The sequence below is a fragment of the Miscanthus floridulus genome, chromosome 5 (genome assembly GCF_019320115.1).
Source record: "Miscanthus floridulus cultivar M001 chromosome 5, ASM1932011v1, whole genome shotgun sequence".
Lineage (NCBI taxonomy): Eukaryota > Viridiplantae > Streptophyta > Magnoliopsida > Poales > Poaceae > Miscanthus > Miscanthus floridulus.
Genome location: NC_089584.1, coordinates 106,344,629 through 106,362,190, shown reverse-complemented (window position 1 = coordinate 106,362,190; position 17,562 = coordinate 106,344,629). Strand labels below are relative to the sequence as shown.

At 45.7% G+C, this 17,562-nt stretch overlaps 1 protein-coding gene across 1 annotated transcript; it reads left to right on the top strand.

Annotated features, from left to right (window-relative positions):
- Positions 1-15,403: 15,403 nt before the first annotated feature.
- LOC136452907 (probable WRKY transcription factor 65) lies at positions 15,404-17,072 on the top strand. The gene is made up of 2 exons (XM_066453488.1): positions 15,404-16,076; positions 16,233-17,072. Exons 1-2 carry the CDS (start codon positions 15,751-15,753, stop codon positions 16,810-16,812), a joined length of 906 nt encoding a protein of 301 aa, XP_066309585.1. The 5' UTR covers positions 15,404-15,750; the 3' UTR covers positions 16,813-17,072.
- The last annotated feature ends 490 nt before the right edge of the window (positions 17,073-17,562 follow it).

Below are 17,562 nucleotides of genomic sequence, written 5' to 3'. Positions count from 1 at the left end.
CAACATATGACCGGTGATCCTCATATGTTCACCTCACTAGATGAAGAGGTAGATGGACAAGAGAAAATAACATTTAGAGATAATTCAAAGGGCAAGGTTAAAGGATTGAGCAAAGTGGTAATATCAAATTATCATTCCATCTCCAATGTGCTATATGTTACCTCATTGAGCTTCAACTTGCTATCCGTTAGACAATTATGTGATCTTGGCTTCCAATGCTTGTTCACCGAGAAGGAGGTTGTTGTATCCAAGGTAGATGATAATCAAGTGATATTCAATGGATTTAGATATAACAACTTATATCTAGTGGACTTCACCTCCGAAGATGTAAATTTGAAGACTTACATATTCACCAAAACAACACTTGGGTGGCTATGGCATAGAAGACTTGCTCATATTGGTATGAGTTCACTTAAGAAGCTTATGAAGAATGATTTGGTGAGAGGGTTGAAGGATGTGAAGATTGAAAAGGACAAGCTTTGTAGTGCATGTCAAGCCGGTAAGCAAGTTACAAATACTCATCCAACCAAAGCTTTCATGTCAACCACAAGGGTGCTAGAACTCCTATACATGGATTTATTTGGACCTACAACATACAAGAGTTTGGGAGGGAATCTCTATTGTCTTGTGATTGTTGATGACTATTTAAGATATACATGGGTATTCTTCCTTCATGACAAATCCGAAGTTGCATCTTGTTTCAAGAAGTTTGCCAAGAGAGCTCAAAATGAATTTAAAGTGAAGCTCAAGAAGATAAGAAGTGACAATGTAAAGGAATTTGACAACACAAACATTGAAGCTTATTGTGATAAAGTTGGGATCAAGCATGAAGTCTCCGTAACTTATACTCCTCAACAAAATGGTGTAGTTGAGAGGAAGAACCGGACTTTGATCACTCTTGCAAGGACAATGCTAGATGAGTACAACACCCCCGAAGCTCTATGGGCGGAAGCAATCAACACCCTATGCTATGCATCAAACCGCCTATTCCTTCAAAAGTTCCTTGGCAAGACACCTTATTAGTTGCTCAATGGAAAGAAGCCGGATATCTTCTTCTTTAGGGTGTTTGGTTGCAAATGCTACATCTATAAGAAGCAGCAACACCTAGGGAAGTTCTAAAGACATTGTGATATTGATTTTCTTATTGGTTACTCATCAAAGTCCAAAGCATATAGAGTATTTAATCATGCCACCGGCTTAGTTGAAGAAATATATGATGTGGAATTTGATGAATCTAACTGCTCCCAAGGAGCACATGAGAATCTTGATGATGTAGGAGATGAACCATTGAGGAAGGCTATGAAGAACATTCTAGTTGGAGACATCAAGCCTAAAGATGATGAAGATGATGTACAAGTGATAAATCTACCCTCTTCATCAAGTGTGCCACAAGATGGTGAAAAAGATGGGAGAGTAGAAAATGAAGATACCCATATCTCTCATGAGCAAATGGTGGTACAAGCACAAGATGTTGATGCTCCACAATCACCTCCTCAAGTGGTCAATAGAAGAAATACACCTCTCCTACAAGATCATCCACAAGATCTCATCATAGGGAGTCCATCAAAGGGTGTAATGACTCGATCTCAAAAACTTACTTTATTTATTGCTCATCACTCTTTTGTCTCTTGCTATGAGCCTACCAAGGTAGAAGAAGCTCTTAAAGATCCAGATTGGATCAATGCCATGCATGAAGAGTTGAATAACTTCACTCGCAATGAAGTTTGGACTCTTGAAGAGCGACCAAAAGGTGCAAGAGTCATTGGAACAAAGTGGGAGTTCCGCAACAAGCAAGATGATCAAGGTGTTGTTGTGAGGAACAAGGCAAGACTAGTTGCAAAGGGGTTCTCCCAAGTTGAAGGTTTGAATTTTGGAGAGACCTTTGCACCGGTTGCAAGATTAGAAGCCATCCGTATCCTACTTGCATATGCATCACATCATGAAATGAAACTATATCAAATGGATGTGAAAAGTGCATTTTTAAATGGCTTTATTAATGAACTAGGCTATGTTGATCAACCTCTTGGGTTTGAAGACCCTAGATATCCTAATCATGTTTATAGATTGTCCAAGGCACTATATGGGCTTAAGCAAGCCCTAAGAGCTTGGTATGAGCGCCTTCAGGACTTCCTCATTGAGAAGGGCTTCACCATTGGGAAGGTCGACACCACACTATTTACCAAGAAGCTTGATGGACATATCTTCATTTGTCAAGTGTATGTTGATGATATCATCTTGGATCATCAAATGAAGACTCATGTAAAGAATTTGGTGAATTGATGTCGAAGGAGTTAGAGATATCAATGATTGGTGAGCTTACATTCTTTCTTGGTTTTCAAGTCAAGCAAATGAAAGAATGCATCTTCATCTCTCAAGAGAAATACACAAAAGATCTTCTCAAGAGATTCAAGATGGATGAATGTAAGCCAATCAAGACACCAATGCCTACCAATGGACATCTTGACCTAGATGAAGGAGGTAACCCGGTTGATCAAACTCTCTACCGTTCTATGATTGGTAGCTTGTTATATTTAACCGCATCTAGGCCCGACATCATATTTAGTGTGTGTATGTGTGCTAGATTTCAAGCTAATCCTAAGGAAACACATTTAATTGCCGTAAAAAGAATCCTTAGGTATCTTAAGCACACACCAAGCATTGGCCTTTGGTATCCCAAAGGAGGTATATTTGAATTAGTTAGCTATTCTGATTCGGATTATGCCGGTTGCAAAGTTGATAGAAAGAGCACATACGAAGGGTGCCATTTGCTTGGTAGATCACTTGTGTCTTGGTCCTCCAAGAAACAAAATAGTATGGCTTTGTCCACCGCCGAAGCGGAATACATTACCACGGGTGCTTGTTGTGCACAAATTTTATACATGAAACAAACTTTGCTAGACTATGATGTAGTTCTAGAAAAGGTACCTCTTTTGTGCGACAATGAAAGTACGGTAGAACTTGCAAAGAATCTGGTTCAACACTCTCACACCAAGCACATAGATATCTGCCATCACTTTCTAAGAGATCATGTTGCTAAAAATGATATATCACTAGAAGGTGTAAGAACCGAAGATCAATTAGCGGATATCTTCACTAAACCGCTAGATAAGGCTACATTTTGTAGATTGCGGAATGAGCTCAATATACTTAATTTTAGCAACTTCACTAAAAATTGAGCTTGTGTTGTCCCTTGCATTCATTGTAATATACAACATGTTTATTTTTTGATAATGCATATAGGGCTTGTTTAACATGGTTAAGATAACCGCCGAAAAGCATGTGAAGAAGCTTAACCTTGGATCAAACTTGACAAGCAACTAGATTTACTTACAAAGTATTGAATATGCATGAATGTTGTTTTGTCGTTTTGTTCCATTTGCCCTCTTATTGCCTATTTTCTTAAAAAGAATTATAGCCTAAGGCAAAATATTTTGAAAAATATGAGGATTTGAGAGAGGTCACTCACATCGGTCCTAATTGGTGTTTATTTGAATCTTATTCTTATTGGGACTTGATTGGAAATAGGCAGCGTGGAGGAACATTGAAGATTTGCTAGAAAAGAGTGACCGGACGCTGCACCAGACTCTGTTGTCCAGCGTCCGGTCAGTTCACAGGAGGTGAATAGAAGCTGAAGGAGTGACCGGACTCTGCATTTGAGCATCCGGTCAGGAAGGGTTCTAGCGTCTGGTCGATCTACATGGAGTTGAAGGCAACTAACCGGACTCTGGCTGCGTCCGGTCATGGACCACCGGACGTGTCCGGTCGTGATTCCAGAGGAATTGGACCTCTCTAGAATCGACCGGACGTTGGGTGGTAGCGTCCGGTCGCTACCACCGGAGCGTCCGGTCAGTAGATCTCATGCGGCTTTAGGACTCTTTATCCGTTTCCTTTCTTGTCACGTCAGGGGATCCTATTTAACCAATCCGGCCGTACCCTTCGCCCCATCTAGTTCGTGCCCTAGCTGCTGCCGCTGCCGTAGCTCGCCGCGCCAGCTCGCCGCGTCCACGCAGCCATGCCTTCACCACCCGCCGCGTCCGTAAGTCTCCCGCGCGCCTCCCGTGCCAATGCCATCGTGCCTCCACCACCATCGCGTTCGCCCTGCTCTTCTCCATGCCAGCTCACCACGCCAACGCTAGGCCTCACTAACGCCGCAACTACGACCGTGCATCGACGCCGTAGCCCACCAGTGCTCGCCGCCGACTGTTCCCCCGCCGTCACTCGCCGCCGACTGTTTCCCCGCCGTCTCTCTCCCCTCCACTGGTAAGGCCGTGCCCTAGCACCCACTGTGTTTTGCCCATGACCTAGATAGATTTCAAAGCATTGATTTCTAATCTCATCCAGGGCCGCTGATTCATCAAAGTGGTTCGCAACCCTAACCCTAGCCAGTTTCAAAGGTTCCCCGCGTGACGTCTCTTCTTTTCTCGGATCGTTGGTTCATCAGGTAGCAAGCCAATCGCTTCAATTTCGCATCTAAATTGCTTGCTCTCATAGGGTTTTGTATCTTTTAGATATATCATATTTACTCATATATCCATCTATTCCATCGTGCAGCGAGTCGGTGTCGTTGAGGTGACAGGTGCGGTTGTCAGTTAACTCAGAGCCAAGCTCGTGAGTACGGATCGAGGCCAAGCCTCGAAAGTGTCAGTGGATTGTTGATCTTGACAGCAGCAGTTTTTCTCTTGTCAGATCAGATGGCTCGCACCAAGAACGTTGGTGGTGGTCCAGGAGATGACGATCGGAGGCCCCCGTCTCGCTTGCCCGTAGGAACCAAAGGCAAGGCGACGAAGCAGGTTACATCTAAGAAGCGCAAGTACCCTGACGCAGAGACAGCAAGAGCGGCAGCAATCGCTGAGGCCGTAGAGCATGCCAAGAGAGGCGGTGCTCGTAGTGGTGTTGTCATTGTAGATCAGTAGCTTACACCAGCACAGAGGGTAGCAGTTGAGGAGGCTGAGCGTCGTCATGGTGGTCCACCTAGGACTGTCATGATGGTAGAATGTCGTCTAGCTATTAAGGAGCCTCAGCCTTAGGGGGAGTCCTAGCAGGAGCCACAGCAGCAGCCCCCACTAGTAGAGCTTCAGCCAGCTCAGGAGACTCAGGAGGGCCAGCAGGCCGAGGAGGCCGAGGAGACCAAGCAGGCACCCTAGCTACGCTACTCTGGTCGTACCCATGTTCTAGTCTCACTGAGGCCACTAACACAGCGGAGGGGATCGCGTCCACTGCCTAGACCACAGGGTCCGCCTCTAGTGGTACATCTTGACTTGAGGGCCGCCACGGCCAGGCAGGTTCGGCAGCTGAGATTTGTAGAGTTTGAGGTGTGGTTTCCTCCAAGGAGGGATGAGAGAGCAGCAGAGGGTTTCTACACGCCACCGTAGGAGGATTTCTACAATGCTTATATCAATAGTGGGGCAGTGTTTAGATCTCAGAGAGTCTATAGTATTGAGGCTATTGTGGTAGCAGCCAGAGAGCATATCCGCCCTTACTTATCATATTTGCCGGGGCTGACAGATCTGATTGGTCGGACTGGACTGTATGTACCATCTTGGGTTCGGTAGTTTTATGCTTCGCTCTATGTTGACCCGCAGCATAACTTTATACAGTTTGTATTCAGAGGTAGAGACTACAGGGTGATGAGTTTCAGGGCTAGGGAGATACTGAGGCTATAGGAGTAGTCTGTCAGGTTACATGAGGTATGTTATGGATAGCAGGAGCCTCCTAGGCGTCCTCATGGAGGGTTGGTGCCCCCTACTGATCTTGTGTGACATTGCTTCAAGGAGCCCTTTAGTGAGGGGTCGAGGAGGAACCCCAGTGACCTTACTCCTATAGCTCAAGTGCTAGAGGCTATCATCAGGAGGACACTACTTCCCAGGTTGGGATACAGAGAGGGTCTGACTCGCCTACAGCTCTGGCTCCATAATGCCCTGATGCAGCAGACCGTATTTGACATTTGGGACCTTCTTCTATCAGAGATGGAGGATACTATAGCTGAGGGCTTCAAGGGTCGTAGGCAGCTTCCATATGCACATTGGATCACTTTCCTGATGCTTAAGGTTGTGTAGGTTAGGACCCCTGAGATGGTTGCAGAGTACAAAGGTGCCACCACTGAGTTTCTAGCTTATAACATGGCACAGAGGATCAGGCATAGCACACCATAGGCTCCCACTCAGCCTTGCCATCGTTCAGATGTACCAGAGTCAGTAGCTCAGCAGGATGAGATTATTAGAGGCATAGCCGCTACTGAGGAGGAGCAGCTTGAGGCTCAGGAGGAGAGGACCGAGTCTAGTGACAGTTCAGATGATGACTACCGGCCTATTCATTAGATCCTCCACACAGACACGATGTAGAGGCTAGCAGTTCCAGCTCAGCTCCACCTGCACCACAGACAGACCCTGCCTTGATTGCTATTCTTGAGCGGATACAGCAGGATCAGACACGACAGGCTTAGGAGACAGCTGCAAACTTTGCACAGTTTTAGGCTCGTCAGGACCAGTTCCAGCGACAGCAGCAGATCCTCCAGCAGCAGCAGCAGCAGATGCATCAGTAGCAGTTACTCATGTAGCAGCAGCTTATGGGATTTATGTAGCATGTAGTAACAGCACTTGGGGCTCCACTACCACAGCCTTCACCCTAGCTTGCTTAGCCTGCCACCACTTCGACGACTCTAGCAGTATAGCCCAGTGGGCTTCAGAGTCAGGGACAGCCTCTAGCTCCGTTTGCTTCTTTCATAGTACAGGTGTCCCAGTGGTTGTCCTCACCAGTGGTAGCCCCGTAGTTCACACCATATCATACGGGCTTCTCCCTGGATCAGTCATCCTCGCTATTTGTGCCTGACATGTCAGTCTCTAGGAGTCTTGGAGCATCCTTCAGCGAGTTGACAGGCATGCCTACACCGCCACATATGCATACCGCCGGTCCTTCTACAGCAGCCCCTATCGCCGTGACTACTCAGAGGCTCCCTTCATCTGTTGCCTCTTTAGATCCTACGACAGACGTACCAGCGGCATCACAGGCCGCACCTGCCTCAGCTCAGACCTAGACCGCTTCAGCGACACTTTTAGCCACAGAGGGTCAGTCAGTACAGAGCTTAGGGTCAGATGATGATGGCGCCTAGTTTCATCTTGCTCCTCGTACCTCAGCGCCCGACTCATCCGCTGCAGCCCCGTCGACCGACCCTTAGGTTTTGGTGTTTGACGCCAAAAGGGGAGAGGGTTCGAGTATGTAGACTCAGGGGGAGCGACATTTAGGGGGAGCTAGTTATCTATTATTAGCTTATTATCTATTACATTTAGAGTTTCTATGTGTGTGATACATTATGCATACTATTATATCTATGTGACAGTGATATCTATGTGATTGTGATATATGACATGTGTGCTCTCTACTTTGAATTTTTTATATATCATATCATTTGTGTTATGCTCATTTGCCTTTGCTTCCGCATTTATACTCCGATGCAAATGAGCTTTATTACAAGTACTCATGCTTAATTCATATCCTTTGAGTACATTGTGTTAGCTTGGGTCATATAAGTTTGCCTAACTCTTTTGTTCTTATTAACAAAAGCTTATATGAACCAAGCATAACAAAAACCTCACTCTTTCACATACTCGAGGCGGTATTATCATCAATCACCAAAAAAGGGGAGATTAAAAGCATCTAGGCCCCTTGTTGGGTTTCGGTGATTAATGACAATACAAGATTACTATGACTAACATGTGTTTTGTAGAGGCAATTAAGTTAGGTCATGGTAATGGAGATCAATTGGGCAATCAAGGTTGTCATGCCCCTACGATGGAAATCGTTTCGGTTTTCAAAGGATGGACGACAAGGTTAAGGATGACTAGTTCTAAGTGTCGATTGGAGTTGGAGTGACACTTAGAGTAGTTTAGGACTTTGTTTTTCCTTTGGCCGTACTATTAAGGGGGGTATGGACGGGTAGCTTGACCTAGATGAGTCTAGTGAGTTAGGTGTGGTGCACACTTGTTAAAACTAGCACTAGGTAGCTCCACAACAGCCCTACGATCCTATGGAGTAAACTTCATTCACATATGTTCGAGAGTTGGAAGGGAATGGAGGGTCAAATGCTGACCGGACGCTGACTCTGGTGCGACCAGACATTGGTCGTAGGGTCCAGTCAGTTCATTTGATCAAGAGACTGTGTTCGGTGCGACCGGACGCTGGAGTGGTCAAGTGACCGGACGCTGGGAGGCAGCGTCCGGTCGACTCTAGTAAGGTTCCAGAGAAGGAAATCTACGACCGAACACGTCTGGTCAATACTGACTGGACTCTATGGATCCAGCATCCGGTCGAGTACAGTAAGCATCCAGTGAGGGTTTAATGCGACCGGACACATCTGGTCAGTGGTGATCGGACCCTGCCAGTGTCCGGTCAACACTTAAACACTAGTTTGCGGGTTGAACTGACCAGAGCGTCCGGTCAACATGACCGGAGCGTCCGGTCACCCCGCAGAAGCTCATAACGGTTCGTTTTTCAGGCTGCCTTATAAATAGAAGCTCCACTCATGTGTGGAGTCACTTTTGCTCATTCCAACAGTCGAGAAACATGTTTGTGAGTGCCAAGAAGAGCAAGGTCCTAGTGAGGTGATTGAGATTCGTGAATCCAAGAGAGTAGCCTCATTAGTGAATCAAGAGTAGCAAAGTGTGCATCCACCGTTCTCATTAGGCTTCACGTGGTCAAGTGAGAGTTCATGCTTGTTACTCTTGGTGATCGCCATCACCTAGACGGCTTGGTGGTGATTGGGAGCTTGGTGATCACCCGGCGGAGCTTGTGGGTGACCCAACTCAAGTTGTGAGCGGTTTTGGGTGATTCGCCACGACGGAGTGTCGAAGAATCAATCCGTAGAGATCACTTGATCCTTGCGCGGATCAAGGGGGAGCTACACCCTTGCGCGGGTTCTCCAACAAGGACTAGTGGGGAGTGGCGACTCTCCGATACCTTGGCAAAATATCGCCGCGTTCCTCTCTCTCTATTTACTTTGAGCATTTACTTTGAGCAATTCAATACTTGTCTTTACATTCATAGAATTGTCATGCTAGAGTAAGTTTGAAACATAGGTTGCAAGTCCGTTGTGCGTTAGATTAATAGAAACACTTTTCTAGGCACAAGGGGTTAATTGGGCTAACCGTAGGATTTGATTATTGCAAGAAAATTTAGAATTAGCCCAATTCACCCCCCCTCTTGGGTATCTTGATCCTTTCAGGATTCAACGACGCAGATCAACCGGGCCTGCTTTGTGGGCCCAGGCCTAGGTTGCGGCCTAGGTCAGCGCAGCACATGCGCGTGCGAGTGAAAGGCCAGAGCTGGCCCGGGCCACTGTGCCAATTCCGACCCAAGATTAATTTTTTCTTTTTATTTTCCAGTAATTGCTTATTTCTGGATAATGAAAAATAGCTCAAATAAAATAGAAAAGTAATTTTTCTCTGTGGGTAAAATTCAAGAAATGGAGTATATGTTTTCCGCTGCTAAAGAAATTGTTTATTCTCCAGTTATTTTGAACCAGCGTGATATTTAATTGGAGAAAAATAGAGTTTTTCCGCTGCTAAAGAAATTATTTATTCTCTAGTTATTTTGAACCAACGTGATATTTAATTGGAGAAAAAGAGACTTTGACATGATTATGATGTTGTTATTTTCTTATCAACGTTGTTAATAACAATATCGTAATTTTAATGATTTTATGCATTAATTCTATTTCTGCCCAACGGTGATGTAGAGTTAGTGTATAAAAACAATTGTATAATTGGAGAGAAAAGAGATTTTGACATGATTATGATGTTGTTATTTTCTGACCAACGTTGATAATAATAATATCATAAAAGTTAATGATTTATGCATTATTTATATTTCTGCCCAACGGTGATGTAGATTTAATGTATAAGAACAGTTGTATGTTTTGATTTTGACCAACGTTGGAATCAAGGCATGCAATTGTTGTTATTTTTTTATGTTAAGAAAAAGATTGACCCGACCTTTATCTTGACTGAGGAGGACTGGGTAGTCACCTCACCGTGTCTCACTGATCCTGTGGCACCGGTGAGGGAGATAAACGAGGTTGATGCCGCTTGGGCAACTAAAGAGAGGGATTTTGAATCTCAAAAGATGTCCTATGACCTTGAGCATAGGAAGTGGGTCACTGCCAATAAGAAATGTTTGGCTGTGATAAAGAACACAATTAAGCCTGCAATTGTGGGCTCAATCCCAGAGTGTGACACGGTCACCGAGTACCTCGATAGAATAAAGAGTCAGTTCACTGGCTCTTCAAAGACATATGCTACCCAGCTGATAAAGCAACTGGTGATAGAGAGTTACTCTGGAAATGGTGGCATAAGAGAGCTCACGATACGTCGTCGAAATTATGGCACTGTCGTTTAGGTCATATTTCGAGGGGGAGAATAGAAAGACTAGTTAAGAATAATATTCTTCCTCTATTAGAGCTCTTAGATTTAGAACAATGCAGAGAATGCATAAAAGGAAAGTATGTAAAGAAAATTAAGAAAGATGTCAAACGAAGCACATGAATTTTATAGATTATTCACATAGACATCTGTGGTCAATTTTCTATAAAGAGTGTGGAGGGTAATGATTCGTTCATAACATTCATAGATGATTACTCCCGTTATGTCTACATTTATCTAATCAAAGAAAGAACAGAAACATTGGATAAGTGTAGATATTTAAGGCAAAAATTGAAAACCAACACAATTTAAAGATTAAGATAGTCAGGTCCGACCGTGGGGGGAGTACTACGGTCAGCATACCCCATATGGCCAAGTTCCTAGACCTTTTACAAGGTTCTTACAGGAAAATGGCATAGAAGCCCAGTATTTCATACCGGACGAACCTCAGCAGAATGGAGTAGCTGAAAGACGCAATTGTTCCCTGATGGACATGGTGCGCAGTATGATAAGTTACTCGACCTTACCATTGAGCCTGTGGATGGAGGCGTTAAAAACCGCCATTCATATTCTCAATAGAGTATCAAGTAAGTCAGTGCCCAAAACACTGTATGAGTTGTGGATAGGAAGAGTACCCTCACTAAACCACTTACGTGTGTGGGGGAGTCCTGCTGAGGCTAAAGTATTTAACCCAAATATTAGGAAGCTAGATCCCAAAACAGTAAGTTGCCATTTCATTGGCTACCTAGAAAAGTCAAAAGGTTTTCGTTTCTACTATCCAGATAGACATACAAAGTTTGTAGAAACGAGACACGTTGTCTTCCTAGAGGATGAAATGATGAGGGGGAGCATGGTAGCTCGAGAAATTGACTTTGAAGAGAAGCGGGTGTATGCGCCCACTCCAATGATTCATAAGCCAATTTTCTCACTACCTGCTGTCGCTGCACCGATAGTGCAAGATACTGTGGTGCCAACCAGTGGCGGAGCCAGGATTTACAGTCAGGGGGGGCCGGCCGTCAGGATTTATACTTAGGGGGGCCGGCTCGGTCTTTTTCATTGCGATAATTTTATTATCTAGTTGTATTTTGTATGATTATATTATCTAGAAGATATTAATAGGTATATATGACAAAAATTTTATATAATCTTTCTCTTAATATAAATAAAAAATATTAAGTTATACTACTAATTTTCTTTGTTGTCAAACATTGGGGGGGCCATGGCCCCTGCCAGCCCCCCCTGGCTCCGCCACTGGTGCCAACACCTGTTGTTATTCCACCTATGACAACAATGAATGACGATGAGGATCCTGTTCTTTAGGATCCTATAGAACCTATTGCCACACATGAGGGGGAGCAACAATAGCCTCAAATAGAAGATGTGCCAAATGTGGAGGCCCCTAGAAGGTCTCAAAGAGTTAGAAAATTAGTTATTTCTGCTGACTATAAAGTATACAATACTGAGGAATTTCAAATGGAGGATGATCCTACCTCATTTGAATAAACCATGAGAAGTGATCATTCATGAAAGTGGCTTGAAGCCATGGAAGATGAAATAAAATCTATGAATGCCAATAAAGTTTGGGACTTGGATATAATTCCTAAAGAAGTCAAAACAGTAGGCTATAAATGGGTCTACAAAATAAAACCTAACTCTCAAGGAAATATAGAGAGATATAAAGTGAGACTTGTGGCAAAAGGCTTTACGTAAAGAGAAGGGATTGATTATAATGAGACATTTTTCTCCAGTCTCATGTAAGGATTTCTTCAGAATCATAATGGCATTAGTGTCACATTACGATTAAGAATTACATCAGATGGATGTAAAGACGACATTTCTCAACGGGGACTTGAAGGAAAATGTTTACATGGCACAATCAAAAGGTTTTATCATGGAAGGAAAAGAATGAATGGGATGTCACCTAAAGAAATCCATCTATGGATTAAAACAAGTTTCAAGACAGTGGTACTTGAAGTTTGATTAGACAATAAGGAATTTTGGGTTTTAAAGAGAATGTAGAGGACAATTGTGTCTATGCAAAGTTTAAGAATGGGAAGTTTATCTTCCTTGTCGTGTGTGTGGATGATATCTTACTTGCTAGTAGTGATGTCAGTCTACTACTGGAGACAAAGAAGTTTTTATCCTTAAAATTTGATATGAAAGATCTTAGTGAAGCTTCGTTCGTTCTAGGGATCAAGATTCACCGAGATAGAAGTAAAGGGGTATTAGGACTATCACAAAAGGCATACATAGAAAAGATCTTAAAGAAATTTTGTATGCACAAATGTAGTCCCTCACCTGCTCCTATAGTCAAGGGCGACAGATATGAAGATTTTCAATGCCCTAAGAACCAATATGAGATCGATCAAATAAAAGTGGTTTCATACGCTTCAGCTGTCGGAAGCTTGCAATATGCTCAAGTATGTACGCGCCCTGACTTGACAATTGTTACCGGGTTACTTGGCAGATTTCAGAGCAATCCTAAAACAGAACACTAGAAAGTGGTAAAGAAAGTTTTACGTTATTTGTAAGGAACGAAAGGCCTCATGATAACGTATAGAAGATCTGATTCACTTCATATAGTGGGATATTCAGATTCTGATTATGCGGGAGATGATAGAAAATCAACGTTTGGATATGTATTCACTCTCGTAAGGAGAGCTATTTTATGAAAAAGCTCAAAGCAAACTGTTACTACATCGTCCACAATGTATGACGGTTTGTAGCGTGTTATGAGGCAACGGGACAGATGAACTGGCTAAAGAAGTTCATACCCGGTTTGAAGGTGGTTGATGACATATGTAGACCACTTAAGTTATACTGCGATAATAATCCGGCAGTACAGTATGCTCACAACAATAAGTCAAGTGATGCTGTCAAACACATTGACATAAAGTGTTATGTTGTGAAAGATAAAGTCCAGAATCAAGTCATAAGTCTTGAGCATATAAGTACCAAAAAGATGCTCGCGGATCCGCTTACAAAAGGCTTATCACCCAACGTGTTCAGAGAACATGTAGCTAGCATGAGTTTAAGAGAAAAGCCTATAATTCCTGGACAAAAGAAGGTCCAAAGTTAAGTATCTATTTCAGAACAGAGTGGTGTGGTGTAGCTGTTAAATCTATCGGCAATTGACCGTGACGATGAAACATGCTCTATGCACTAATCTGTAATGGAATGAATAAAAGTAAATGATATGAAATTAAAAGATGATATTGAGATCAAGTGGGAGAATGTTAGTTGATCTCCACCAACGGTCTATTGGACCTTTGGATCTGCGTCCTGATCGGGGGCGCCCAACCCTAATATGGTTGCTGGGCCCCTGCCGCACAGCACTATAAAAAGAGGTGTGGGGACCAGGACTCGGATGACGAGGTTGACTGGAGCCGCTGTAACCACCCACAGAGAAACCTAATCCGATCTAAAAGTGAGTGCTGCCAGCGACGGGAACCTCCACCAACTTCGCCATCACCTCTGCATCGCCCCTTGCAGGGTCATCACCGGGCCACTGGACCTCGCCTCCTCTCCACCGCGCCGAGCTCCCTCGACACCAGCGTCCACACCGGCGTCCATGAGGCTGTGGTGCAACTGTGCGCCAGGGCGAACTAGAGGAACCCTAAAGTAAGATGCTTATCCCGATCTATGATTTAGAGGCACTGCTGTGATCTAACATTAGAACTCTCAGGAGTCAGGGTCGATGACAACATCCGAGGAATAAAGAAACTCAGCAGCCGAGAAGGATTGTGATGCCATAACTGAACAGATTAACGATTGAATAATCCCGTCAGAGTACGATCAAAGAATTCGAAAAAAAAACGATGGTTTCGTGTTGCGGTGGATGTATGGAACGCGTGATGTCTATTTCCATGCAAGAATTTGAGCAAGGCCGCTCACCATTGGACGATGATGATGGTGGCTGTGGTTGGATTTATTGGATCTCTCAAACATGAAGCTGCTAAGGAATATGTCTGACATGAAGTCCTGCCGTCCTGGGAATGGGATTCGGCTTCGGCCTTCAGTGTCCCAGCATTCCAAAGGTTAATTTGACCCAGGCCAGAAGACCATATCATATCTAGACTCTCCTAGAGGAAATAATCGACTTGTAAAATTCTGAAAGAAGAAATGGTACTGGCTGGTAGCGAAGTTGTTGTTGTTTCTTCCCCAAGCAACCGATGGATAACGACAAGTCCTGTCCTGAATTACCACGACCTTACTCCTGTCTCTTAGCTTGACGCATCTGCCGAAATATCTAGATTCTTTTATAGGAAGTACTGTAGGCGGCAAAAGAATTCCGGCGTATGCAGTGCGTGTTTAGTTCATGAATTTTGAGAAGTTGGGTACCGTAGTACTTTCGTTTTTATTTGGCAATTAGTGTTCAATCATGGACTAATCAGGCTCAAAACATTCGTCTCGCAATTTCGAACCAAACTGTGCAATTAGTTTTTTTCGTCTATATTTAATGCTCTATGCACATATCGCAAGATTCGATGTGATGTCTACTGTAGCACTTTTTGAAAAACTTTTTGGAACTAAATAAGCACTTAGTTGTCAATGTAACCCTCGATGGAAACGCGTGGGATGGGGATGTGATCTGCCGGGCTCCGGCTCTGGAATGAGCTGCCACTGCCATTTGCGTCTCAGTTACAGTCACTGTTGCAGCGCGTGGGCACGACGGCGAACCGAAGCTGCTGATGGTTTCTTCCTCGGTTCGAAACCACGCTCGTCTGCTATTACGCACCAACCACTCCAATGCATAATATGTGTACGTTGATTAATTAATAGGATAACTAATACTGCTTCTCGTCTAATTTCCGATGGATCCAAGGAGTAAGCAAAGCAACCGCTGACAGATGAGGGACGACGATCGATCATCAAGACGGGCATGGAGATAGATGGTTGGGGAGACGTCGCCGTCGCACGCTCGCGCTCGTCGTCTCAAGCAGCTTGTCTGGCTGTCTGTCCTCTTTGTTTAAGTTCCCCGTGGTCTCCAAGCCTAGCTCAGCCAGCGTGCGCGCCCACAAAACCCCACGTCCTCCCCGGCCAATCACACCGCACGAACCGAGGACGCGACACCGTCAGTCACCGCGACGTACGTAGCCTCCCTCGTGGTACTAGTTTAGCTCGATCACTTCCACACCGCACCGCCGTTGCGTTTCTTTATATCCCGCGGAGCATGCGCCTGCCTCGGGGCAGCTGGTGACATCGGATTCGGATCAGGCCGAGAACTGCTCCGGCAAACCTGCCGCGCCCCGTCCCGGCCGCTGTCTTGTCTGCTGTCTCCACTCCAGTCGATCACGCCGCGCGCGCGCTTTCTTCCTCTGTGGGGCTGGCCGGGCAAATGGACGGCGAGTGGAGCGACGGGGCGGCGGCGTCCTCGCCGACGGTGTCCGGCGGCGAGAGCAAGGCTCGCGCTGCTGGTGGCGTTTCGTCGTCGGCTGATTGCCCAGGGTCGCCGGTGTCGCCTGCGCCACCGTCGTCGACGTCGCCAGCTGCTGCTACCGGTACCGGGAGGAGGCGGTCGGCGAACAAGCGGGTGGTGACCGTGCCGCTGGCCGACGTGAGCGGCCCTCGGCCCAAGGGCGTCGGCGAGGGCAACACGCCGACGGACTCGTGGGCGTGGCGGAAGTACGGCCAGAAGCCCATCAAGGGCTCGCCTTTTCCGAGGTACACGGGCACACGGCACGTACTAAAAGCAATCAATCATCATGCATCCATGGTTACATGACCGCACCGTGTTCTTCGAGTTCTTGTGGATGCACCACTCTAGATTTTTTTTAAATTTTTTGCTGATCTGGATTTCGGTTTTGGCGTTCGGAGCAGGGCTTACTACAGGTGCAGCAGCTCCAAGGGGTGCCCGGCGAGGAAGCAGGTGGAACGGAGCCGGGCCGAGCCGGACAAGGTGATCGTCACGTACTCGTTCGAGCATAGCCACTCCGACGTCGAGGTGAGGGCGCAGCAGAACCGCCAGGCCCCGAAGCCAGAGGCGGCCCAGCAGCAGCCAGTCCCGGCGGAGTCCCCGTCATCCGGCAGCCACGACGTCGTCGCTGCCACGGTTCGCGGTGGCGCGCCTGCTGCTGCAGCCGAGACCGAGGTCGTTGGCGCGGAGGCCGCCGTCGAGGTGCACGACGAGTTCAGGTGGCTCTACGACGGCGTGTCCGTCACCTCCTCGGCGTCGCCTTCGGACGTCGAGGCGGCGGACGAGATGTACGGGGCGACGATGTTCTTCGGCGCCGCCGCCCCCCTCCCCGACGAGTTCGGCGACGTCGGCGGGATGTTCGACTACGGGGAAGGGGGCGAGGAGGACGCCATGTTCGCGGGTCTCGGTGAGCTGCCCGAGTGCGCCATGGTGTTCCGGCGGCACGCCGGTGACGGGCTTTCGGTGGCGGGCGGGGCGAAGTGAAGTGAAGTGAAGGTCGAGCAGCAGGCCTGGCCTGCCATGTGGGGCAGGCCGGACTACAATAAAACCAGATAAACTCGTGTATAGAGCTACGTTGGCTTTATTATCAGCTGACTTATCAGTATTTTTGACTTATTCTTCTGTTCCCCCTTGTCATCACCTAGCTTTTCTTTCATCCTTCTCTGATTGGTTCTTTATACACAGACACGGTAGCGCATAGAAAAAACTTGAGGCATTTTTGCATTTGCACAGAGTTGATTCGGTGGGCTAGCATGAGGGGTTTGAGAAGGACACACAGGTCTTGGTCGCTTCGTTGAAAAGCTATGACTAAAAATATTATTCGTCGATTTATTGTGAAAGAAAAACATTATTTTTTTACTGAAACAATATGGCTTATAAGACAAACGAACATGACCACAGATCTTTCTTCCCAATGGTTTGGTTGAACCATTTTGTTTTTACTGAAAAACGTTCAAGCACGAGAGCCAAACAGAGAGAATCAGTAAACATTGTTTCAGTCAAACCAACGTTGCCTAGCTAGGTCACTAACATGTGGGACGGGCTGGACACGGGCTCAAATAGAACCAGATAAACTCATGTAGAGCTCCTCTTGATCTATCTACTTTTGGCTGCTTGTTCTCTTCCCCGTTGTCCCCTAGCCAATCCTTCTTTGATTGGTTGTTTATACACAGACACGGTAGCACATAGTAGATGAACAAACTTAAGGCATTTTTTAGTTGCACAGAGTTTTTT